Here is a 26,476-nt window from a genome sequence, read left to right on the forward strand (position 1 = left end):
CAAAATTAAAAAAAAATATACAAAAATGCTGCTACATAATTTGCTGCAGGATGGGAATCTAAGCGCCAATTCTTTAATCTATTATACAAGATATTAATATAATAGACACCTACAACTAACCACAACTCCAGAATATTATATCCATGTTCTATTCCTGTTCACAACAGTAAACAGTAAACCTGTAATATAACTGTAAGAAAGTGTAAGAACGTTTTACTTTAAAAGTCACTGTGAGCGTATAAGATTAGCCACTATAAGATACTGTATATTCATATGAATATTTTTATAGTGTTTCAATGGCTGCTAAACCCATTTGTGGTCAGGGAAATGAACAAAAGCATAGCCGAACTTCAGCACATTTGGCAGCTTCCACACTCAAATGCTTCAGGTTTTCCAGCGTTCCATTGGGACTTGTACAGTTTGTACAGTCATGTACAGTTTATTTAGTTTCTGTAGCTAAATTTAAGTGAAATCTGCTCAAATCACATTAATTCAAGTCAAGATGTTAATGATGGAGAATGCAAAATGGTTACCCTGTTATGTCATTTATTTTGAATAATCAATTAAGAAAAAAAAAAGTAAACCACATTATAAACAACTGCCATAATTAGCCTACATTGAGTGATCAGCAAACTTATATATACACTAACATTCAAATAAAACATTTAATTTCTGGAACAAAATGAATGCTGTCATTTTACACTGTATTTTTAACAAAACACAGTCACAAATTTCAAATTATGTAACTATTTGTATGCATTAACATAAAAAAATAAAAAATAAAAAAAAGGAAGGCATTGTCATTAAGTGCTGACATGATAGGCTACTCAAACTTTTTTATGGCACAGCTGAATAGGCTGTTGTCTGAGAGCAGATGAAAATATTTTTTGCATTGTGTCACAAGGTGGCTTTTTCTTAAATACTACTTTAAAACAAAAAACTTTTTCATTTAAAAAGGTTAAATCAACATATCTTCTGACTGATTCCATTGCTCCAGCTAAGAGTTTCAGTTTCATCTCTAATATCGTAAAATAGAGGAGGCGCTATGAAGTAAACCACGGTGAAGAAGGACAGTAGTTCTGATTGGACAGAGTCCATGTACCATCGGGAAGACAGCCGCTCCTCTCCTGCCGCGAAACGACGCGAAAATCTTATTAACCAGGTGAATATATAAGCGAACAAGTTCTTTCCACGCTTTCCAGTTCTCCACATCCACGAGGAATGGGGTTATTTTTCATCTTACCATGCAGTTTGGGTATTTCCGCCGGGTGGTGCATTTCACGGATTTCCCGCAGAATTAATTTTCTGTAATATTTTGGTGAATTTATTTGAAAGACTTCAGAAGACGAAACGGTATGTTTATGCATTTACCAAGTTGGTGCAACATCGGAGTATGTTTCTACGAGGTGGATTGTGATTAGGGTCAATGGGGTTGAAGAAAAGAGATGATAATATAGTTCGGGGTAAGGGGTGTGTGATTGCATGGATCCTTTCAGTTAACGCAGCCTAAATATAAGAATACATTCAGTTTAATGGCGCATATCAACAGGCTGTCAATAGTAAGTCACTTAAATAAGCAACCACCGTATAAAGTCCACTTTAATGTAAAGACGTCCAGATGAGTCAGTTTAAGTGGGAGGGAACAGTTTTGTTGAGGTTGGCACCCTTGTTTATTTTGCGCCTGTTTTCCAAAATTATACAATCGAGTATTGGAGATGGTGGCTTTTGTAACCTTTGTTTTTAAAAATTGGTGAACAGAAAGCGTTCATATATTTCTATCTTTTGAATAGACGTGTATGGATATTGACATCCATACATATATATTTATGTTTGTTCCTGGCCTTTTTCACGACTGTGAAGTTGTGTGTTGTCCTGATTTCTCGGAGAATTGCACAGGAAGGTGTTCAAGGCTTCCCAGAAACTTAAGGTCATTTTTTCTGCTGTCATATAATTGCTTGCTTGTGGGTCTCACTGTGCTTTTAGAGATCGTGTGGGCCTCGCACTTGTTTATATCCAAAGTTGTTATTATGTAACGAGAAATGTTGTTTTGCTCAGTCGATCAAACAATATGAAACACATTTTTTTTTTCTTCAATTTAAGTAAGAAATAATAATCGGCCTTTACAAATTAATATTACAATACCGTAGACATAACATCTACAGGCTAAGCTATGTTTTCTTTTAATAACACAGGGCTTGACAAAGGTTGTTAAAATGCCACAAAGTCAAACTTCCTGTTTGGGTCGAGTGCTTTTGTCCATTGTGTCAGAACACACACATGAACACACACACACGCACACACATGCACACACACACATGCACGCGAGGGATTCAGGTCTGAACATAACACCACGTTGTGTGGATTAAGTAGCAAATGTTCCTGTAGCATACTCTTAGCATAAAGTCCCTAAATTGTTATGTTCAATTTGTATTTACGTGTTTATGTTTGTAACTTCGGCTTGTTTAGTAGAATATCTGCTAGCTTTAAACGATACGTCGCAAAAGTAGTTTTTATTCTTTTAATTATTCGTATTATAATTTGTAATATGTGGAGTATTTTGTTGATTTCTGACTGTCTTGTTTGCCTACTGTTATTATATGAGAACGAGTTTATGGAAAAATCTGACATGAACTGCTTTGTGTAGGCCTATGTGTTTCTTTGAATGCTTTATTTAGTACAATACTCTTTTAAAACGAGTATCACAATGAATTAAAAAAAATAATTTTTTAGTTTACAGCTAATGTAAATCAGATTGGATATGTTCAAATACATGCAGAAGTGTTTAAATAGCAGTCAGAGGTAACTACATAGTTAGCTAGATCACAACCACGTGACCAGATTTACATTCCTCCATATGCAGCCATCCTCAAGTTTTTAGCATATGAAAAGTTCATTTGCAAAAACAGAACTCCATTTTTAACAATTTTCAAAAATCATGTTTTATCATTGTGCATTCCAATTAATCTCAATCAAACCGCAGTTCAGTTATTTTGATTAGGTTAAAAAATAACTAAAACTACAGCTAACTAACACAATAAAAACATGATCACAATGAAAAACGTGATTTTTGAAAAAAAAACAAAAAAACCCAGAGTTATCTGTTTTTGTGACTCTTCATATGTGTTTCTACACAGACAAATATTTTTTTACAGAAAAGCTTTTTAGCAAGGATTGTAACCTGCAGTTGTTGCCTTAAAGAGCTATTTCTACCTGCTGATAGAAAATAGAAACCCATAAAAACGAGTTTTGTTGTAATAAATTAATGTATATGGGTTGGTTCGGTGATGGTAAATATTTTTTGACTCAAATAAAACCAGCTGATATAGATGTTGCTGTTTGTTTCACTTTACATATTCATGATTGGTGGGGACAAAATCACAAATTTAACAATCTAAAAAAAAAAAAATATTAATGGACCACTTTGTTCAATGAATATTGTGGTGGTTCAGTTTTAAGTGCAAAACTCAAATAGACAGGCTGATCAAAATGCTTTTGTAAGTAATTATATGTAAATTATATGTAAAAATTCACATGAAATTTGACAAGTTCTAGATTAAAGTATTCCATCAGTGTGAGAAGCAAAAATTAGATTCACATGTTCGTAAGGATTGCTTTTTGCTTATGAAGAAGACATCATGTAAGCATTAGATTGTATTAATAGATACCACCATTTGAGGTGGGATGTGGAGCAAATAACATAATCAAAATCCACTATGCAGCAAAGCGCACACTGTACACTTGTGCAGTTGAGTAATTTGTATATGCATTGGTGTACATAGAGTGGTCCACGTTTAGTTGCAGTTACTGTTTTGAATTAGTTTGTTATTTTCGCTATATATTAGGCACATTATAAGCTTATTATACCTATACACAAACGGTGCATATTGACATCTACCACTGTGGTTTGTGGCAAAGGTTTCTGATTTCCTAAAAATTGTCAGTGTTTTGAGAATAAAATGTTAAACATCAAACAAATCAAAACTCAAATTTAAATCAAAACTCAACAAAAGTTTTGTCAATATTCGTTTAATCTCTTAGGAGCCACTCAGCTATTCAAATGATAATAATTAAATGATAATTATTACACTTAATAAATTACATAATGTTTTGTTTGATTTCAAACATTATTTATGTATTTGATGATTGTGTTCTCAAATATGTTTACTTTGTTTACAATGTGCATTAAGTACTTAAAAGAAAACTGCTTTGAAATCATGATTTAAATATTCCAGTTGACCTTAAAGGAAAACACATCAGGTATCAGATTCAGATAGCATAGATCAATACATGGGAAAAAATGGTAACCTAAAATTGCTAACATCTGTATTAACTATTTTTTTTCCCAACCAAAAATAATATTTATCATCACTGAATCAACCTCAATACCTTAATTTATACCAACAAAATGAAGTTTTACAGGTTAAATCAAGTAGAAATAGCTGATAACAATCGCAGGTCATCACTTTTTGTAATGATTGTAATGATTGTAATGATGTATAATGACACATTTATACAACCTTAACTGCACTCAGGATTACAAAGAAATTGACTAAACTGGTCCTTGTTTGATATTATACCAGCTGTTGATTTGCAAGTAATTTATTTGTTGTTCATATTGTTATTTGTCTGAATGTTCACATGTAACACAAATACTGTACATTTGAAAAGGCAACGTTTTCTGCACTAAAGGGTGTTTGTGTTTGATAGTGGAGTCATGTTGAATCTTTAAGATTAAAATATAGAGAAAAGATTTTTATTTGTAGGTTTATGATGTTTACAAAAAGGAATTTTGTCAAAATCAAAGACATGAGAGTGAATGTCATCAGCATTAGACAGAATAATAAATTAAATTTAGGGGAACAGATAAAGGATCAGAAAATTAAAATGCAATTTAAATGATAATTTACAACTTCACACATATAGTGACCCTCAGATGTTGATAAAGAAATATGTATTTTAAGGTAATCTTATTATATTTGTGAAGCTCTTTATGATTATTTAAAAAAAATGTTTATTATAGGTCTCAAAATTCTTTGAGATTCTGGTTCTTTAATTCTTTTTAAACAAGATTTCAATTATGTAATTCAACAGATGTGTTTATTTGTGCATCAGATTCTTTTTCTTTTAAATATTGAATCATTTTGATTGTTATTTGGATCAAGTTGAAAAAACTATGACCAGTTCTTTCTAAACTTTTTGACAGCTGAAATGTAAAATTAAAATGCTGTCATTAATTTCATAAAGAATTACAGCTTTTCCTGAAAAAAGTAGGTTTTTACGTGCTTCTGAGGAGGGTTGTTGTTTTCTATGCGTTTGTGCTCAAGTGCTTTTTTGACACTACTTTTTATTGCAACTGCATAGAGAGATACGGTAGACAGTGCTACTACAGTCAATGGAAGTGGGCCAAGCCAACCGGCTTGTGTGTGTGTGTGTGTGTGTGTGTGTGTAACCAGAGCCGAGCAGATCAGATGCCACACTATGAACAGGACTTGGGTTCCGTCACCCTGTGTCATCTGATGCACAGGAATCCTGTCACAGAACACATGTTGAATGTACTGTAGGTATCATGATTAGAACAGCAGATGAGCGAGTAAGAAAATGTTATTTTATATAGCATGCTAAAATATATATATACAACTGCTGCTCAGTAATTGTTTTAGTTTATGTATTATGATCATGGCAACAGTGTTAACACATTTTTGTAACCAACACCTGTATGTGGGGATTTAATTGTGGTTTTGTGGATAACTGATTCATGTTCCTTGTCTTATTGTGACAGATTTATGTATTTTTTCTTATTTATTAATTTTTTACATGTAATAACTTGCCCTTTTTCTGTTAATTAGGGCTGGGTAAAAATATCAATTTTCAGAGTAGTTGTGATATTCATGTGAACACAAGATGGATCTTTTTCATCTGATGGCTTTCAGTATCCATGTGAAAAGTGTTTGTGCAGCACTTCCCGTCCTGCAGATTTAAAACTAGCTAACTTCTAAACTAACTCACTCCGCTGCTTAGTTTGAACCTTGCTGTTACATTTTCAAATGAAAAGTTTTGTAATGTACAAATTTTGAAGATTCCACTTGTTCAATGAAGTGGTGCTCCAGTTTGTAAAACACTGCAGTGTTTAATTTTCAGCATTAGTAGAGGGAATTTCTTTTATATGTAAGCAAAATAGACATTGTGACAGAAATATAACCACCCCCCAAAAAAGAACCAAATCTCATTGAGTTCTTGTGAATTTGAATCAGATCTGTATTTAGCCCTGCTGCTGATGTCAACTTAAAGCAGTTTAGGCATAGTTTTAAGAAACTTACATTCAGCTTTGCTCCATTCTGGTACAGTATGTAGCACACGATTTTCACAATCCTATTAATTAAAATGTAAAAGCAATACAATATTTGGTGCTCACATTTGAACATGATTTTTCAAACAAACAAAAAAATTGGTACAACAGGTTTATACAACTGTGTACAGCAGGTTTTTCAGCAAAGTGATTTTAGGAAGATTTTTTTTTTACTATCATGTGTATTAGAACATTTCATGATACGAAAGTTAAATGGCAATTGAAGGTAACTTGTGTTTTCGCACAGCCAGTTATGATATGCCTGGACAAAGAGGACAGTATCTGATCTGAACTCTGTTACACCAGTAGAGGGAGTACAGACGGTATTAAGAGATTACGCGGATAAAACCCATCTCCATTCATCCTTTCTCTCTCTTTTCTTCGCATTGCCCTTATCCATTAACACCTCTCGTGGCTGTTTCTGGATATTGTGCATGGCAGTGATAGTCCATCAGATGTTTTGCAGTTTTTGTTTCTGTATCCATCTGTCTTTCTCTTTAAATAAGCACACGCTCACACGCATTGACTTGATAACATTCAATGCTTTTACCCCATACTATACCTAGGCTGAGGCAATGCTGATGACTTGGGGATGGTGCAGGAGTTGCCATGGTAACCCCATAGCTGGAGAGTGTCAGGTATAGGCAGGTTGGCAGGGCTTTTGTTATGGATGGAGTGTGTGAGTCTAGAGCAACACAATAGCCCACTGAGACCAGCTCACAAGAGAGGGAATTTACTGGGAAAATTGTGATCTATAAGTACTGTGAGAAAGGTTGGGAAGCAGAAATAATAACGTGCTGTGAAAGCAGAGTGAGAGGAACACTCCCTATTTGCTTATGGGTGTCGGCTGTTCAACAGGTTAGGTAGCATGTTTAAGACTCGCATAGAAGAGTTGAGTATGAATTTATATCCAAAAGAACTACTAAAACTACTAATGTAAAATAAATAAAAAATACACATCATCCTGTTCAGAAAGTTTACTCTAATGCCTTGTGTTCTTCTTGAGTCAGTGAATGTTGGTAGCCTCAGTGTGAAAAGATGAATGTCAAAATCATGCAGTCACTCTTCTAAAATGGCTCAGATATGCAGAAGATACTGGAAAACCAAAGAATGTGCAGGACCTGGAGGATAACTGTTAGCAGTTTAGCTTTTTAAGAAATTCAAGCCAAAAATCACACACATATCGCATATGGCGTGTATTTCACTGCTCTTGTAATACGAACAACCAGTCAGTATTTACACTGACAAGCTTTAAGTACATATTACACAATAACCGTTGTGTGACAAAAATGATGACTTGCACTTCGTGAAGTAGTCAAGAATGGAAATTAACATTAAATCTTAGCACTTCATGGTATTCGTCTAATTGCAATATGCAAAGTTTTATTTTCTCAAATTCACCTGTGAATGGAGGTGTGAACTTGCAGGCCAGTTACCCACTGACCAGATGCCCTGTGACAAGAATAGAGTTGGTCAGAGTTGACATTAGAAATGTGGAAGCTATGCTTTAGTTATATTTGCCACTCCCGGGAGTGATAAAGGTTATATCAGTGCTGGATAACTTCACTGCGTGGAAGAGTATTTATTTATTTACCTTTTTATTGTGGATTTAAAGTATCCTGCTATTAAAGGAATAGTTCACCTCATTCCAAACCTATTTAAGTTTCTTTCTTATTTTGAACACAAAAGAAGATATTTTGAAGAATACTGGTAATACAGGTTCGGAACGACATAAGGGCGAGTAAATGATTACAGAATTTTCATTTTTGAGGTGAACTATTTCTTTTATTGTCAGTATGGCAACTGTGCATAAAGTGTAAGCATCAGCTGTATTATGTTTTGTGGTTGTCCTGCAGTTACTGTTCAGAAATAAGGCTGCACAGATTGTATGGTGTTTTTTTTTTTTTTTTTGCATTTGTTCTTTATTGAATTGAAGATTCAGTAGTGGCACAGCTCTGCTGCTGAATAGCAGTGCAGAAAACAATTTCCGTCTACAAGTATTTTAGCCTTCTGTTTGCACTGACTGAAAAATTCTAGAATTTTTCTTAACAAGAATTTTATACTATGTTAAGAATTTTTCTTAACATAGTATTTTCTTAACAAGAGCCAGTTCACCATTCCGAGCTGTCTCATCTCTGCATTGTGGTTTTGTAAATTGAGTCAGTCTTACCAAATGTATTTGCATGCATGTGCATTTGTATGCTGATCTGGAATGCGAACATTTGTATCTGCCTGTAACTGGTTCTGTTGCAGTATGAGACTGTGACGCAATCATATTAGAAGAGTCACTCATGATTTCACTCTGGCACTCTAAATCTACAATGGCATGACAAAAGAAATTGTGTTTTTTTTTATGTGATAACATACAGTGTACCATGAAAAAACGCAAACACAATGCATCTTTATTGTATTTTTTGTATTTTGAAACAAAAGCTGATGACTCAAAACAATGAATTATTGTTCAAAATAAAATAATGAATCCTTCACTAACCTAACTCATTAAAACAGATATATACTGAAAATGAATTAATGTCTGAATGTCTTACTCAGCCTTAAGTCTTGCATCAAATCAGTCTTTCCAATTAAGTAAAAAGGTTTATAAAACTTTGTTCAATCAATCTTCCTTCAAAAAACAAAAAAAAAACCACCCCATCACGATTGGTTGTTGTTCATCTGACCTCAAAACAAAACTTTAATAAAACTTCAAATACAGTACCAAAGTTATATTGTTTGCAGAAACGGGTGTCTTTAAGAAATATGGTAACACACACATAAACACACTAGGTCAGCTCTTTAGATGCTGAGCTACAGGATATGGACACACACACACTGGGTCAGAGGATGAGGATCAGGTTGTGATGAAGATAATGCTTCTTCAGCCTCTTGTGAATCACGTGATAGTCTGTGATCTGATGGCCAGGTTAGATCTGTATGCCATATTAATATCATTAAAACACATAGCAGCGGATTGATAATTAGTCTGTAACTGCTTCCATTGCAGCAAACGCTGACACACACACAGATTTTTTTTTCTGCATAAAACATGCATATTATATATTTGATAGTGTACGTGCTGGATTGTCTCCTTTTAACCCCTTCAGGAGGATTGGAGTGAGCCGAGTATGTGTATGTGGCCATGGTTTGGGGGCAGGGGGTGTAACCACACTTAATAAAGGCCTCGCCTGTGTCTAATAATCCCAATCCCCTCAGATTAAAGGATGACGTGTCTGGTAGAGCGCTACTTGGCTCAGACTCCAGCCACGTTGTGTCCTGGTGAGGGAATGCACCATGCATGAATTACTTCAGTACGTGGGGTTTGACAAGGCAAGAGTCTGGAACGCAGAGCATTGATGTCACGATTTGTGGAACTTTTTTTTTCACGTCTAAGGAGGAATCTTGATGTCTGATTTGTAATGAATGAGTAGCTGCTTTGGAGCAAATCTGTGAGACCCGTAGCAATGAAGATCTTGAACTCTCACACTTTCTAAAATTATTTTGTCCCATCAGTCTTCATGATCACTGGAACATCCGCACCAAGTTGGGCAAAGGTATCATTCACTACTAATGTAAAGTCAATATTTTAATGTTTTTTTATATTTTAAAATGTAATTTATTCCTGTGATGCAAAGCTGAATTTTCAGCATCATTACTCCAGTCTTCAGTGTCACATGATCCTTCAGAAATCATTCTAATATGCTGATTTGCTGCTCAAGAAACATTTCAGTATTCACAATTCTAAAGTTTTGGGTGAGTAAGATGAAAAAAAAAAAAACGTTAAGCAAGGATAAATGCTCTTTTGATTAATGAAAGAATCCTGAAAATAAAAATGTATCACAGCTTCCACAAAATTATGAAGTAGCACAACTGTTTTCAACATTTATAATAATGAGAAGTTTTTCTTGAGCAGCAAATAATCATGTGACACTGAAGACTGGAGCAATGGCTGCTGAAAATTCATCTTTGCATTGCGGGACTTTACTTTAAAAGAGGTCATTTTAATTGAGATAATATTAGACAATATTACCGTTTTTGCTGCATTTTGGATCGGATAAATACAGCCTTGGTGAACATAAGAGACTTTTTATTTTTATTTTTTAGAAACATTAAAAAATCTTAATGATTCCAAACTTTTGACCGGTAGTTCAGGTATCAGTTGTTTTCCTTTGTCATACTGAAAGTCTTATGTGTTGTTTTCTTATGTCTTGTTTTTAATGAGACAGTGAGGAAGGGGAAACTCATACATATGCAAATCAGATATGTTCAGTAGCCTATATTTATGCAGTAAGTATGCCTCTCAAGCATTGAAATATGGATGCGAGTCCTTAAAGTGGGAAGGGGGAAGTCGTGGCCCACGTGGGAAGTCGTGGCCTAATGGTTAGAGAGTCGGACTCGTAATCGAAAGGTTGCGGGTTCGAGTCCCCGGCCGGCAGGGATTGTAGGTGGGGGGAGTGAATGTACAGCGCTCTCTCCACCCTCAATACCACGACTGAGGTGCCCTTGAGCAAGGCACTGAACCCCCAATTGCTCCCCGGGCGCTGCAGCATGGCTGCCCACTGCTCCGGGTGTGTGTTCACGGTGTGTGTGTGTGTGTGTGTGTGTGTGTGCATTTGTTCACTACTCACTGCTGTGTGTGTGCACTTGGATGGGTTAAACGCAGAGCACCAATTTCGAGTATGGGTCACCATACTTGACAATACGTCACGACTTTACCTTTTAAATCTCATTTGCATCGCATACATCTTGAGTATTCCAAGCGAGATATAATTGGCAGGGCATCCGTGAGGGGAGGCGTATATGACATTTAAAGTGCCTGCAAGGAGGTCTCTGTCCAGTAGGAAATGCTGTAGAAGGATTTGTGTTTTCTGTAATTTAGTTTTATTTTGTCTTTATCTACAGTATGATACACCTATTAGTCCTGACAATTTTATTGGTAGAGTACTGATTTAAAGATATGTTTTCTAGCAGCGGGCAGTGATTAGAGCCTCTGCTGTTACTTCCTTTCTCTCACAGCTGGTTTCTCTGTACCTCTGTGCAAGTCTCACAGGGTTTGCTGATGCATTAATGTTTTAATATTCTTCTCTGTTACATGCCCTTATTGATATTTGTTAAGTCTTATTGATTTTCTCCTGAAAACTGCAGAATGTTAGTCATGCATTATTAACCGTGTTTACACAAGCTAAGACTGACAGAAATCTATACTTGCACATGCATTACCCATGTATACACAGATAAGTTAGTATTTATCGTATTTTGCAGACATTTTTATCAAAGGAAACTTTTGCATTCAAGGTATGCATTTTATCCGTTCATGCCTTCCCTGGGAATCTAACCCATGCTTTACTGTTTGAGCTCCAGCAACCATCCATCCAAGTCATTTTTCCTCTGTAGGGTCTTGGGGAATGAAATACGTTTTTCTTTTCACTGTTGGAGCAAATGGGAATGCAAAGATTTCTTATATTTTATATTTCTTATCTACCTCTATGAAAGTGAAAGTGTAAAAATGGTTCATTAGGTTTGAATAATCACTTTGTTTTGTGACTTTGCTGAAAGTTGATAGATGCACCATCCCTGTATCTATACCTATGCTTCACTAACATACCTATGGTTCCTAACAAACACCAAGTTCTAACAGTTGTTGGATTAGTGTGATAAACCTGTTAGTGTTTGTTGAGGCAGTGTGATAATGACAGTTGTGTTTCGCAACATTGCAATGTAATAATCTAAGAATTTCTAAGTATAACTGAATTAGCAATACCTGCTATTTCTCTGTCTCGTGTAGTCACTTTGTCAAGTATGCTAATTAATGCTGTTTACTCTTAAACACTAATTTGTGCTGTAGAAGGCATCAGAATGCTAATACAAAAAGCACGACTCATAAATAATTGACTGAGCTATGCAGAATGCTAATGGATTAGCCACTGGGGGAAGCGAGATGCTGCTGTGGTAAAATAGTGCATGTTGAATGTTAATGTGGCAAGCGATGTCCAGGTGTACCTCTGGAATGTGAAGAGAGGCACTGATTCTATTTCTGGCTCTTTCGTATTCAATAAAGAAACAACACCAGGGGCTTCAGAATTAAAACCATGTTGACAGTAAATGCTGCTGCTTTAAGAGCAACAATTCCAGAAAACCAATCTGCAGGACACATGCAGACATTAGTGAAGTCTTAAGTGAAACAGAGCAGTTTTTTTCATAATAAAGCATCCTAACCATCATGAAACTTTTAAGGAGTTTTCTGGAATGCTCTATAGACAGAAACAGCACTTTAGAAAAGTGTTGCTCCAAATGGGAGACTGAAATCAAATTCAGTTCAATTTGTAGTTACTTTTTTTGCTGAACTAGTGGTGCATTGTTGTAGTACTCATAAATAATCCAGTTATTCATTAATCAATGTATTGAATGAATGAAATCAAATTTTGCTTAATAAAGTCATTTATCTCTTTTTGCAAGTGCATGTATGTTACCTTAAAGCAAGAAATAGTGACGACTTTTTTATATATTTTGACATAAAGCACATCAGAGTGTAACAGATAATCAAAAATAATAATATCAGATTCTAACCAATGCATTTTTGTAAGAAAAAAATTCCATATTTAAAATGTTATAAACAGTTTTATCTCACTTCCGCTGACTGTCATACGAGCAAGCCGTTTTCTTACTAAAATGCATCGATTCGTTACAGGAGGCCTTTATTCACCCCCCGGTGCCATGTGTGACACGTTTTATTACGGATGCGCACACTTTATTTGCCTACTTTTGTACCGTTGAACAAAAACACTACTCCCATTCTAATACTTGGAAGAGCCAGGATAATTTTTTATATAATGACTGGATTCGTCTGAAAGAAGAAAGTCATATACACCTATGCACTGAGGGTGAGTAAAACATGGGCTAATTTTCATTTTTGGGTGAACTAACCCTTTAATCGTAAACATTATCACATAATTTTTTTGGTGTCTAAGCAAATCCTCTGAAGTCTATCAAGAGGTGATTTCAAACATTCGACTGAGAGTAAAACCATGTTACAACGTCATTACAGCGGAAGTCATTCAAAAGCATGTGGGGAGGCGTTTCCTCATGTCAGCATGTAAACTCACGGGCACACAAACCGAGCCAATTCGGAGAGAAAAATGGTAATTCACAAGCTCATATTGAACCATGGAGGTTGTACCGAAAGGTTAAATATTATATTGACAATTGTGGTGTCACTAGTTCAAAGTGACATTTAAGTTCAGACTCGACTAGTATAGATGTATCTAATGAGCCAAGGTGAAGGGTCACATGGATCACTCAGTGTATTAAGGGATCAGTAGTGTCTTAGCTTTGATCCCATTGGCAATAGCTCTGACTGAGATTGGCAATGGGACAGAAATAACCCCATCCACTTCATGGGGTCGCAAGCTGATCGAGACCTCCAGATGCCATACTGCTAGCATAGATGACTAGATATTGCACATCTGATTAAGGTGAGGCAGTCATTAGTTGCTGAGGTGGCTAAATTCTTTTTCTCCACACCAAAGCACTGAGGGCAGCTATGCCTAGTGCTTGGCTGTAAAGACCTTTCAGTAGAAAATCTCCATTCAGTTGTTATACAGTAGGAGTCCAAGATTGAGACACATTTTTTGTCATTCTCCAAGCAGCAGATATACCTTTGCTAAAGCTCATAATACAACATCTTTTGTCCCAGTGGAAAATGCACTTACTCTGATTCTTGGCTCTGACTCTTTGCACACTTTCAGGACGCTTATGCGCTTAAGTGATTAAGAGACGAAGTGGGAAATCAGGTTAATTCAGCTTAGAAGTGTCTCTTGGCGGGTGGGAGCCACTGTCACTTCAGGGTCCCTAGGGCCTCAAACATATCCTACATCTACCTGCAGGAGTAACTGAGTTCAGCAGGTTTTAGACTTTGTTTTGGTTATTTTGTGCAGGTTATTCCAGATTTCTTGGAGATAAAAGACTGTGCGTCCATCATCCTGCTGTTTATTTACAGCCTGAGGCTCAGATCACCAAAACTAAAGCTGATTCTGGGTGTTTCTTGTAGCTTTTGTCTTGATGCCTTTTGGATTAGTTTTGAAATTCTCACGTCATAAGCAATGTGTCATGTGCACACTCTGTGTGAATGTTCAGGCTCATTACAGTTTCAATATAGTTACCTGTATTTCTCTGTTCATGACCCTGATGTCCTTTGACAGTGGTTGTACAACTGGCTAGGCTTACTCTGTGACTCATTACAAAAGATCAAGTTTTCCTGTCATCTTTAAACACATGGGTGGAGAGCCATCCTGGCACCTGTCTAGTCCTGAAACAACTATTACATGACTAACGTTGATCGGTGACACCAAACCGACGTGACTGGTGGAGCAACTGTCACCCTTACCTTTTGCACCCTGTCAGGATAGTCACATTGTTACATTCTATGAGAGTATCGTCTCCCTTTCTCTGTAAAGAGGTGTGTCGCTGGTGTATATTTAAAATAGTGGAATTTGACAGGAGTCTCAGCATGTCTGCAGAACTGAAAAAGCAGGGTGTAGTGCAAAGGTGATCTTTGGCAGCGCCAACATGTTCAGTTAGCACAGTTACTGTTTGTATCCTTCTCTGCAAACAAGTGGACACAAGGAGGTCAATTATTTTACCTTTTATATCTTAAATGTTTAGTAGTCAAAACCAGATTACAGGTTTATAAGTAAATATTATGTAATTATAGATAATACAACATTGCTGTTGGACAGTTTAAAAAAACACGTGTGAGCTGAAAGCAGATTTTAAACATGAAAAATGAAAATTATGTCATAATTTACTCACCTGTATGAATGTCTTTGTTCTGCTGAACACAAAGGAAGATATTCTGAAGAATGTGGGAAACAGAGCAGTTCTGGGGTACCATTGACTTCCATAGTATTTTTTTCCTTCTATGGAAATCTATGGTGCCCCAATACAGCCTGGTTACAAACTTTCTTCAAAATATCTTACTTTGTGTTCGGCAGAACAAAGAAATTTACACAGGTTTGGAACTACTTGAGGGTGAGTAAATGATGACACAATTTTCATTTTTGGGTGAACTACAGTATCCCTTCAGTCTTGTTCTAAACCTGTACAATATTTGTTTACACCGCTTTAAAGGAGCAATTAAATCATTTACCGCAGTTATTCATATGACAGTGAGTAGTCAGTCAAAATTTCATGACTCAATGTCAAATGTCTCAGGTTTGTAACGTGTACGTTTCGAAAAGAATTATGGCTTAAGGGAGGAACGTTGAAAATGTTAACATAAAAATATGTTGTCAAGTAACCTACAAATGAAACATCTAGCTACAGTACAGTTCAGAAGTTTGAGGTCGGTGAGATTTTTAAAGTGTCTTATGCTCACCAAAGCTGCATTTATTTGACCCAAAATAAAGTTTTTGATTTTTTTATTGTATTATTATTATTATAATTTAAAAGGACAGTTTTCTATGTAAATATATTGTAAAATGTAATTTATTCCTGTGATGGAAAGCCGAATTTTCAGAAGTCTCCAGTCTTCAGTGCCACATGTCCTTTTAGAAATCACAGTAATATTCTTATTTGTTGCTCAAGAAACATTTCTTATTGTTATCAATAGGGGTGTGCGATATATATCGTCTGCGATAATATAGTAATTGTTGTTTTAACAATGTGCAATTTGACATTATTGAGTATTTTGCAAAAACCAAACAAAACACCAATGGAGTGCATGCATACATTAGCCTACGTGATGAAGCGGGTTAAATAGTGCACGCGCATTTAGTGTTCTTTCACTGCATGATTCTGTCTATTAAAATGCATTAAGAATGATCACAAAATTCAAGACATGGAGGCAGAAAGTGTATATATTTACATCATTTCATATAGTTAAAATCACACGAAGAGTGCCGTTTTTTTCTTCAAAAATAAGCATGATTACAAATGTGATATTGATTTTATACAACAGTTCAATAAACAATAAGTTAATATTAAGAGACTTACGTTTTAGACACCATATTGCCTTTTTTTTGCTCCAAATAATTCCAAACATCTCTGAGCAACATGACAGTGCTTCGTTCGTGAATGAATCAACCGTTTAAATGATTCGGTTCAGTCGCAATGACTCACTTATTAACAGTGACTTTCTGCCACCTACTGGCGATTTTAATTTTACATTTAAAGTCTATTAAACCCCTAGTTGTCAATGTTAAAAACTGCTTCATATTTTTGATGATTGTTTTTGACTATTTTAAATAAATAATTTTGTGACATTATAAATGCCTTTTGTGTCGCTTTGGATCAGTTTTATGTATCCTTGCTGAATAAAAGCCATTTCTTTCAAAAGTAAAATTGTACTGACCTCAAACTTTTGAATGGTAGTGTAAATGAACCTGTTTTATTAAAGCCAAAAATATTTAATATGGCTGAATCTGCCTAAATATGTTTTGTTACACCAACTAAAATAATTTTAAGTGTTAGTTCTCGAAGGGTTATCTTTTAAAGCTACGTGTTACCACTCTTTACAGTGTGAACTGTGATATGATCCAAAAAAAGTGGAGTCAAAGGTGATGTTAGAACAGTAACTGACACTCATCTGACCCCATTAGTGCAGGTGATGTAGCCTAGTGATCTTCTTATGGTCATGATGTCATTTGGCCCGCAAGTGCAGCATGTTATGTCACCCTGTTACAGTCACTGGTGATTGATAGTGAGTCTTGTTTATTCCTGTGACCTGCTTTAAGTTCATCTGACTGGCACACACACACACCTGCTTTGAACAGATCTGTGAATATGTAGCTTTATTAATTAAGGTGAATCTCACCTAATATGCAGACTTTTACCGGAGCTGTAGGTCATTGCTCTTGTTGCAGTAGCAGTAATTTAGACTGCAGACATGCAGCTGGTAATAGCTTGTAGTGTATCATATACCCCTGCTCACATGTTGCTTGTTGGCATTGCGTTCTGTAGGGTGGTCTATTGGTGCATTGCATTAAGCATTCAGATGGCAGTTAAATTAAGCGTAGTTCAGCATTTAAAAACAATGTTGAAATGCGTGCATTCTGTTCTATTCTGTTGCAATCCAGGAACGCTTCCTGTGTAAATGGTTATTTACTAATTCTGTGCTTCTTAGTAACTGCAGCGAGAGAACTCCACTCAATGTTGTTTTCAGTAACCAGCCAATATAATCATCATACATAAACACAGTTACAGGTGGAGAGATGCAAGCTTTACTTTTGAATGCCCAGATTAAAGATACAAAGTAAATTCTACTAGCTATGCCTATATTAATTTTTGTATGTCCAAAGGTGATATCATAAAGAGCAGCATGATATAAAGCCGATGTATATACTGTATATGTAAATGCATACATGCTTGTATATATTTAAGAAAAATGTCATATTAAATGTATTTAAATTATATGCATATAAATATATACATGTAAATATTTTCTAAATATATACTGTATGTGTGTGTCTTTATATATAGGCCTACATAATAAATATTCACAGTACACCCACATATTTTATAAACAAAAACTTTTATTTTGGATGTGATTTAATTCCAATTAATCGTTGCCCAGCACTAGTTAAAAGAAAAGTCTTGGTGCTGTCAATATAAAAGACCTACTTCCAATGCTCATCTATCAAACAAAATCTGATGCAGATAATTAAAAAAATTTAGACCAGCAGTACTTTGGTGTTAGCTAACGGTTGATCGCTAGTCAGTACAGTCCACTTTCATTAACCTACACTCTAAAAAAAAATGCTGGGTTAAATAAAACCCAGTGCTGAGTAAATATTGGACAGAACACATGCTGGGTTGTTTTCAACCAACAGTTGGGTTAAATGTTTAACCCAGCCTTCTGGGCAGTAACTCAACCGCTAGGTTCATCCATATTTTATCCAGCGCTGGGTTGTATGTAGCCCAACAATTTTTTGAGTGTAGATAGTCTAGTAGTCACAGCAATGATATTTGCCCATCTATGAAGCAGGTGACATGCCAAGCTGCTGGTGGTCTTTGTTTTAAGGTACTGTATATTAAGTGGTTGTTTATGGATAAAAAAATGAAGTCCTGAAGAACCAGTCCCACCCCATCCAGCATTGTGGACAACATTTCACATAGTTGATGTTGCATTTGTAGCATTACAATTGTGAATGAATGGACATCAGCTGAGAGATGCTGAGAATATTTGCTCCAGGACACATGCTTGACCGAACACTTGGCTTCAAACAATAGTAACTGTGTTCCCAGCAGCTGATATTATATGGCGGTGCTAGTCGCAATGGATCAGTCAAGCAGTCATCACAGTTTAGGTTGCAGTTGTAAAAAGTGGTTTTACTGGGCAGTGCCTTGTTTTATGTATTTTAATATGTATGTGTGTGGTGGAAGAAGTGTTTAGGGGTTTGAATGTTTTCTTGTCTCCAGTGATCTTATTTTGGAGCTTTGATCTGAGGGAGGTCTCTCCCAATGGGTGGGTATGTGTGTTTTGTGAGTTGTCTGATTTACTATTTCCTGTCATAGGGCGACAGAACGGCGCTTGGTAATTGTACCAGCATTTGTGTGAGCAGGCAGGGTTGTGCACTGTTCAGAGTTGAACCGAGATGTTAATTTAATTCCAGCTCATTACCTGAAGTTGATTTTTAGAATTTCACAATTTAAATAAACCAACTGAAATTCAATCGAATCTAATTTCACTACATTTTATTTTTCATTATATGCACTAGCATTCACAAGTTTGGAATCAGTCAGTTTTTATTTTAAATAAATTAATACTATTATTTTAGCAAGGGCCATGAAATTGATCAAAATGACAAAAATATTTTATAACATCAAAAATATCTTTATTATTTCAAATAAAAGCTGCTCTTTTCTGTATCTGTATTTTTTTCAATCAAGATTACTGGAAAAAATTGACCACAATTTCCACATAAATATGAAACGGTACAACTGTTTTCAACATTGATGATAACAAGAAATGTTTCTTGAGCAGCAAATCAGCATATTAGAATGATTTGTGACGCACAGAAGACTGGAGTAATGATGCTGAAAATTCACCTTTGGATCACAGAAAACAATTATATTTTAAAATATATTCACATAGAAAATATTGTTTTATAATATTTTACAATCTTGCTGTTTTTACTGTATTTTTGAACAGTTAAATGCATCCCTTGTGAACAGAAAAGACTTAAAACATTAAAAGTCTTACTGACCACAAACATTTGAATGATGGTGCATTTAATTATTTTGCATAAAATAATAATATACATATCACAAATTCATATTATGCATCATGTTGAAGGAACATGTAATACAAGATTGCTCTAATACGCTTAATATATTAGTTAATAGGTTCAGTTTTTCATTTTTTTTTACATAAATATAATTTGAACACAATATGATAGATTTTTTATGTAGGTTTACTGTTTCTGTTAATTTGACAGTATTCAACAGTTTCGAGAAATATGTCTATTCAAACAATGTATTTTGCACATCAAAAGATAAATAAGCATAAACAGTCAAAATTAGTTTTGCAGTTATATGTTTTGTTGCACAAATGAAATTGTTCTGTGTCTGTTTGACTGTTCAGTTTATTTGAATTGCAATATCTCTTCTTGTCATTTCAGTTCAAATTCCAAGGTAGCCTGCAGGGTGTGGTCAATTCAATTCAAATTCCTCATGAATGAATGTCAGTTTTTTAAATTTGCCCAACCCTAGTAGTGACGTGGCTATCACAGCAACAGGTCATGCAAAATGTGTGGAATAAATATATTTATTTGATTCATGATTTTTAATGTTGGAATGCATCCATTTTTGTAATCCATTCATGACAGTATAGAAATCTTTATCCCAATGTAAATAATTCTTTGTTTCACGTTGCGAGTGTTGTTTGGGGTCTGTGTATGTTATGATCTAGTCTAAAGTATGTCATGATCTAGTGATTGATCTAATGATTGACCGATATCTTTCTCTCTCATTCTTCTCCAGGGCTGTTGAGAAGTTGACAGGCCACAGTTTTGAGAATCACTCCTTCTGTGTATCGTACATACTGGACGAGGAGGCAGGAAGGGACGGGGGTGTAAGACCCCAGGTCCTGCGAGGGGCATCTAAAATGGGGACAGGAAGTCGGGAGCAGGAGTTTGGTCAGCCAGGGGCCATGGGAGGCCCCCAGGGGCCCAGGCATCGTCAGCAAGAGCTGCCTCTTCGAATCCTAGTGCCCACTCAGTTTGTGGGAGCCATCATTGGGAAAGAGGGACTCACTATAAAGAACATCACAAAGCAGACACAGTCCAAGTAAGAAGTCTTGATATTTTAAACATGTTAACCAGCATTTGTCGAGTTAAATTTAACTAGGGCCCAAGCACCAATGGTGTGAGTTTATTGAGTTTATAACTCAAAGATGTTGTAATAGCTATCATTGTTTAATCACACAAATACGGATGTACCAGTAGGACATTTCTGGGCTGATAATGAACACCTTGCTGTGGCTGAAACAATAATTTATAATTTTGCTTTTTGTTTTAACCCTTTCGTCTGGCACTGTAAAGCCTTTCTGTGCTGGTAAAATGCAATCGATATTTCTACCTCATGTAACCTATACAAATGAGTTTTGCTTGTATAAATTAATGTGATTAAGTGATGCTAAATACTATTTTTGATTAGAATAATACCAGTTAATATACTGTAGAAGTTACCATTTTTCAAAGTAGAGTGGCTAGCTAAATTAAAAATCACTTACTTGATGCTTGTAAAAGCTTAGAATTTGGACCTCATAATAGTGGTTGACCGATATATCATCAAGGCCAATATTTACAATTTGGCTGATAGGTTTATGGCCGAGTAGGAAGCAGGATGTTTATGCTGATCCCAGAACCTAAGCTCAGACTACCTTTGTTTAACAGTTCGGTTTAATAATTGAAAGGCAAATGCAGTAATACTCAAGTTTAATATCTAAAGAATATCTAAACGTTTAGGGCCAGTTTTAATAAACAGGGCAAATTAGCAGGAGAGCGCAATTCCAGAACAGTGCAGATTCGAGGGGAAATTTGTGCAGGTGATTTACTAACAACCCGCAAATGAAAAAACACAGATGCAGCATCTCATTTCCATATCGACCAACGCAATATACCAAGCTCAGCACAAATTAGCATAGTCGCAAATAAAGAATAAAGAGGCTAGAGTACGTTGAAAAGAACTGGAGGCTAAAAAAATGAAGGTTTGCGATAAACCTATTGCGTGACTCCTAGTTGAGGGTTCCAAGTCGTCTTTTATTTCCTGAAGCAAATTAAAAATGGCTTGGCAAACAATATGTTTGGACAATGTGTTCATCTTGCTTTTTAAATAAATTAATACATGTGGAAAAAATCCCCTAATGCCCAAACTTCACAAACTCGAATGCGTTTGTAATGCGTAGCCTGTTTAAAAGTGCATGTACTGTAGTACTGTAGTGTCCATTTCCCAAAAGCTGCTATGGTTGCAAGTTCTGTTGTTACCAATAGAGTTCAATGGAACTTGTGACCATAGTTTGCTCAAAGCTGGCTAAAGCTGACCCATGGAGAGTTGTGCTGTCACTGTACATGCATCAGTTAGCAACTTTAAATCCTTGATTTGAAACTATTCTGCACTATGTCCGGTTTGTCATATTCACTGTATACTGTAAAATTAGTGTTACTGAGTACACTTTTGGTTACAGGGTTCTTTCACTTGTGTTTAATGCTTTTTATAAATATTTATTTAATATTTATTTTTTATTTTATTTTACCACAAAAATTACTACAATAGGATCGCAGAATCAAAACAATTCTGTATAAAGTATAAATTAGATTTCTTTGTAGATTTTACAAAAATGTATTTATTTATTTAAATTAAATAGTGTAATATCATACATATTGACCATCTATGCTAATCATAATTTTAAAAACGCAGTATACATCAGCTGAAAGCATCATGTAGATTTTATAGTTATGTCAGATAACTAGTATAATGAAACAAGCATATTTGCATGTTTTACAAACTACAGCAAATATTTTATGTGGATACCCTTTGACACAAATGTTATAGGCAGGGTTTATTCTTGTTCATTTGTTCAAAGACAACTATATGTAGCACAAAGGGATAGAAAAAACCTGTAGGGGTCTTGACGTGTTTTTCTTGTTTGACTACTTAACTTCAAATTGAAGACTTAAGTGCTGTGTGACGTGCTTAATATGACATGCTGAACAGAGTATCTTTTGTGGGTCGCAATTACTTGCTGTGTGTGCACAATTCCACTATGGGTATTAATTGTAAGAATTCATTTCTTTCCAGTAATTGGCAAACGATATAGTGCTATTTTAGTATCATTGAGATAGTATCAGGTATACTTATTTCATTTATTTTATTACAATTATTATTATTATTATTATTTTTTTTTTCAAATTGCAAAATATAATTTTTTATGGTTTTAGTTTTTGGTAATGAAACTAGATAATATATTGGCTTACAATATATTGAGCACCTCTAATCACTAACATTGCATAGTTATTCTTATTTCTGAGATCATAACCTATTCTCAATATCCATTTTGCTCTATCCACGTGACAGTTAAATTCAAAAATGTGATAAAGGTCATCCTTTGCTCTGTCTCAGGGTAGATATCCATCGTAAGGAGAATGCAGGAGCAACTGAGAAGGCCATCACTATCCACTCATCTAAAGAGGGCTGTACACAAGCCTGCAGGATGATCCTGGAAATAATGGAAAAAGAAGCCAATGACACCAAGATGTCAGTATCTGTAGGGCTCATTAAAGTAGGGACTGTAGGGCACATTAAAGTTTTACATGCTTCATTTGCTTTAGGATTGATTCTTTTAAGACAAATAATTTAAAACTGCGTAAATAAGCAAATAACCTTGTGTTGTTCTCAGATTTATTATTAAAAAGAAATAAAAAATGAAAATAATATTGTGTGCTCTGTCTCTGAATCAGTGTTGATGAGGTTCCTCTGAAGATCTTGGCCCACAATAGCCTTGTTGGGAGACTCATAGGGAAGGAGGGCAGAAACCTGAAGAAGATAGAGCAAGATTCTGGGACCAAGATCACTATTTCTTCGTAAGTTTGCTCTGAACAGACCATCTTGAACAGATGACATCAATTAAAGATCAAACAGCTTCTCGTAGGATAGGACCCAGTGATGAATGTGTATGTATTGATTGTTCATCGGAAGTGGCAATGCTTATCTTCTTCAATTTTTTTTTTTTTTTTTTTGTAGATTACAAGACCTAACTATATATAACCAGGAACGTACCATCACGGTGAGGGGAGGGGTGGAGGAGTGCTGTAATGCAGAAGTGGAGATCATGAAGAAACTTAGAGAAGCCCATGAGAATGATGTGGCTTCACTTAATGTGAGTGGATCATAGCTTTTTAGGCTTATTGGTGGATAGATGGTAGTTTGTTTATAGAGATAGGAAGAGTTTTATGTGAAGTCACTTTGAAACAACAGGGATTGTGAAAAGTGTTGTATAATAAGTTTACATAGGGCCAGTATTATTTTTATCTCTTCTTAAACGCACTAATCCTACAACAATATTCTTGTTTGCTGGTAAATGATGAAGGAAGCCTTTAACCTTTACTTGCAAATTGAATCCAGATGTTACTTTTAACAGAAGACTTTATCATTAGCAAAGCTGAAAGCTGAAATATCACTTCGACCAGAATTTGTGAATTCAAAATTTGCATCACCATTAATTATTTTATCTACTGACAGCCCTATTTAAAGATAAAAAGTGGAGAATTATGAGTGTACATGGACACGTGCTCCAAACTGTTTTGATTCCTTTGAAACTGACCTGACCTGAACTGACCTCTGTGCAGTTATGTGGAAGTTTGCCCTCTATAAAAATATAATGCCCTCTATCAAAATAATATTGAGTTGCTGTCAAAAGTAAAAGCCCATGTTTACAGAACTTTAAACCTGTATTTTTAGAAGGATTGGCTATTTTATTTTAAAAATGTGTAATTATAAAACTTCATTGGTTGTAGAAAAATATCTTCTTTTTTTTTTTCCTCCAAACGTGTCCTGTGATTGAATGCAGCCAAACAACCACCCAAAGAGTTCCCTTTCTTTTGTGTATTGTGACACATTCTAAAACTTTGGTAAATCAGGATCCAGTTTTAAGAACACAGATCTACCAAGATGCACAAATATACTGCGCCATTTCAGAGGATTGAATGTACGTACCGTACCTTTTCAGATGATGCACTAAACAAGTAGCGTTTAGTGATGTACTGAAAAAGAATTTCAGAACTCTTGAACTACAGTAACAAGTGTTTGTTGGAACTTACCAAATAAATGAATTCAGTGAAATATTGAAGTAATTAGTTTACTGAATTAGTATTGGTATTAGTTTACTGAATTATTGATTTTTATTATTAATTATTGAGTAATTGATTATTGTATCTTACTTGTAGAGTTGTCTTGTTAAAGTCGCGCTTCAGCCATTATACTCTGTGACTTTTTTTTTTTTTTTACAATAATAGTTTATATATTACTATTAATCTGCCAATTTTAATCTCCAATTTATATGACCTACTTAGCAGACATATTTATGTACAGTGGGGAAAAAAATGGTTAACTGGCTTAGTTAACTGGTTTTGTCTAAAATTGTATTTAATATTGTTTAATCAACCTAAATATGTTAACCTAAATACTTTAATTAATTTATAACTGAACTAATTTTTATGGGTTAAATTAGGAAAAAATAGGACAGCAATGACAGCAATGACACATATAGCGGTCTATGTAAATATAGAATTGTCCATCAGTAGATTAAATATCCTCACAATTGATCTGAATGAATATTGCAGAGAACAATGTAATACGGACTGACAAACACCAAACATATCCTTTAACTGTTCTCACAGTGTTTGGGTTTAACTGTGGCTTTAATCCTGTTTCTTTAATCTTAGTAAAGCAGAAATTGTTTTGCCTGGACAGACAGTGATTATCAGGCAGAGTGTGGATGTGAATTGGCATTAACTCGGTAGAACTGCATTTGTTTAATCCATTTAATTTGCTGATTCAGTAGCTGTTTGACTAACATAAACCTGTGAAATTGAACAAGATTGATTAATTCCACGCTTTGCATAAAGTCTCACTTGTACTCTCAGATTCACATCCTTCTCCATATCTGGTTTCAGCAGCAGACTAACATGATGTCAGGTCTAAACATGAGCGCATTGGGGATCTTCTCCTCTGGCTTGTCTGTTCTCCCACCAGCCTCTGGTGTGCGTGGATCTCTATCTGCCCCAGCCAACTACAGCCCCCTGCTGGTGAGCATCAGGATATGCATGAGTGTATCATGACACTGAGCTGCCAATGAAAAAAGAATGTGTGATCTCTTGAGGGAGTGTGAGAGATAGTTGTCTTTCATCTTAGTTTATCTCTTAAATAACCATCTGTTTGCTTAATTTTGGGTTATATTGGTCTCACCACGTCCTCCATGTGTATGTTTGCCACCGCAGGGCCCCTCATCAGTACTAGGTGGTCTGTATGGGGTTCCCTCCTCTGGAGCATTATCTCTTCAGCAAGCAGTGAGTACTTGTTATTTTATGTGTATGTCAGTATACATTTCTCATTATGTTCCATAAATCTGCACACTGCTGTATGTCATGACAATCTTAAGCTCATAAGAACCTTTTCATTCTGAGCCATTCAGAACTTCAGGATATTAAAAATGTCTTTTAAATAATAATTAAGTTCATGATTTTGAATTGTGGTATCAAACAGATCCAGAACAATAATTTGAATTTGAAATTAATCATGTAGAATAAAAAGGAAATTGAAAAAAATTATATAAATGTTGTAAATGTGGTTTTTAATAATACATTATATTTTTCTGCATGTATTTCGCATACACATGTTGACACATGGCATATTGCCAGAATCGTTGAATGATATGATTCAACTCTCTATCCATTAGGCCACGACTGCCCCTAATAAGAGGTTGTTTAACAACAACAACAAAAAACATACAAGTTTTACATGCAATTTTTAAAGCTTAAAACTCCCCACTTTAAAATATGAATTATTCTTAAATAAATGATTCTTTTCTACCCATCTATCCAAGGTAGAAATGACCATAAATACATTTTTGTTATGAAAAAC

At 35.2% G+C, this 26,476-nt stretch overlaps 1 protein-coding gene across 5 annotated transcripts in view; it reads left to right on the forward strand.

Annotated features, from left to right (window-relative positions):
• The first annotated feature begins 1,057 nt into the window (after positions 1-1,057).
• The window catches only part of LOC306872804 (insulin-like growth factor 2 mRNA-binding protein 2), a 29,601-nt gene continuing 4,182 nt past the window's right edge, over positions 1,058-26,476 (forward strand). Inside the window, exons 1-7 of one of the 5 annotated variants that reach the window (XM_079421652.1) lie at positions 1,058-1,162; positions 20,318-20,623; positions 22,958-23,092; positions 23,296-23,418; positions 23,579-23,714; positions 25,513-25,641; positions 25,834-25,902. In XM_079421652.1, the coding sequence (XP_079277778.1) occupies positions 20,442-20,623; positions 22,958-23,092; positions 23,296-23,418; positions 23,579-23,714; positions 25,513-25,641; positions 25,834-25,902 (774 nt within the window). In that variant the 5' untranslated portion in view covers positions 1,058-1,162; positions 20,318-20,441. Of the gene's footprint in view, positions 1,354-9,618; positions 9,895-20,317; positions 20,624-22,957; positions 23,093-23,295; positions 23,419-23,578; positions 23,715-25,509; positions 25,642-25,833; positions 25,903-26,476 lie in introns of those variants that run through there. The other 4 variants (XM_079421650.1, XM_079421653.1, XM_079421651.1 and 1 more) reach the window with 4 other exon arrangements.

This window comes from Barbus barbus, assembly GCF_936440315.1.
Source record: "Barbus barbus genome assembly, chromosome: 7".
NCBI lineage: Eukaryota > Metazoa > Chordata > Actinopteri > Cypriniformes > Cyprinidae > Barbus > Barbus barbus.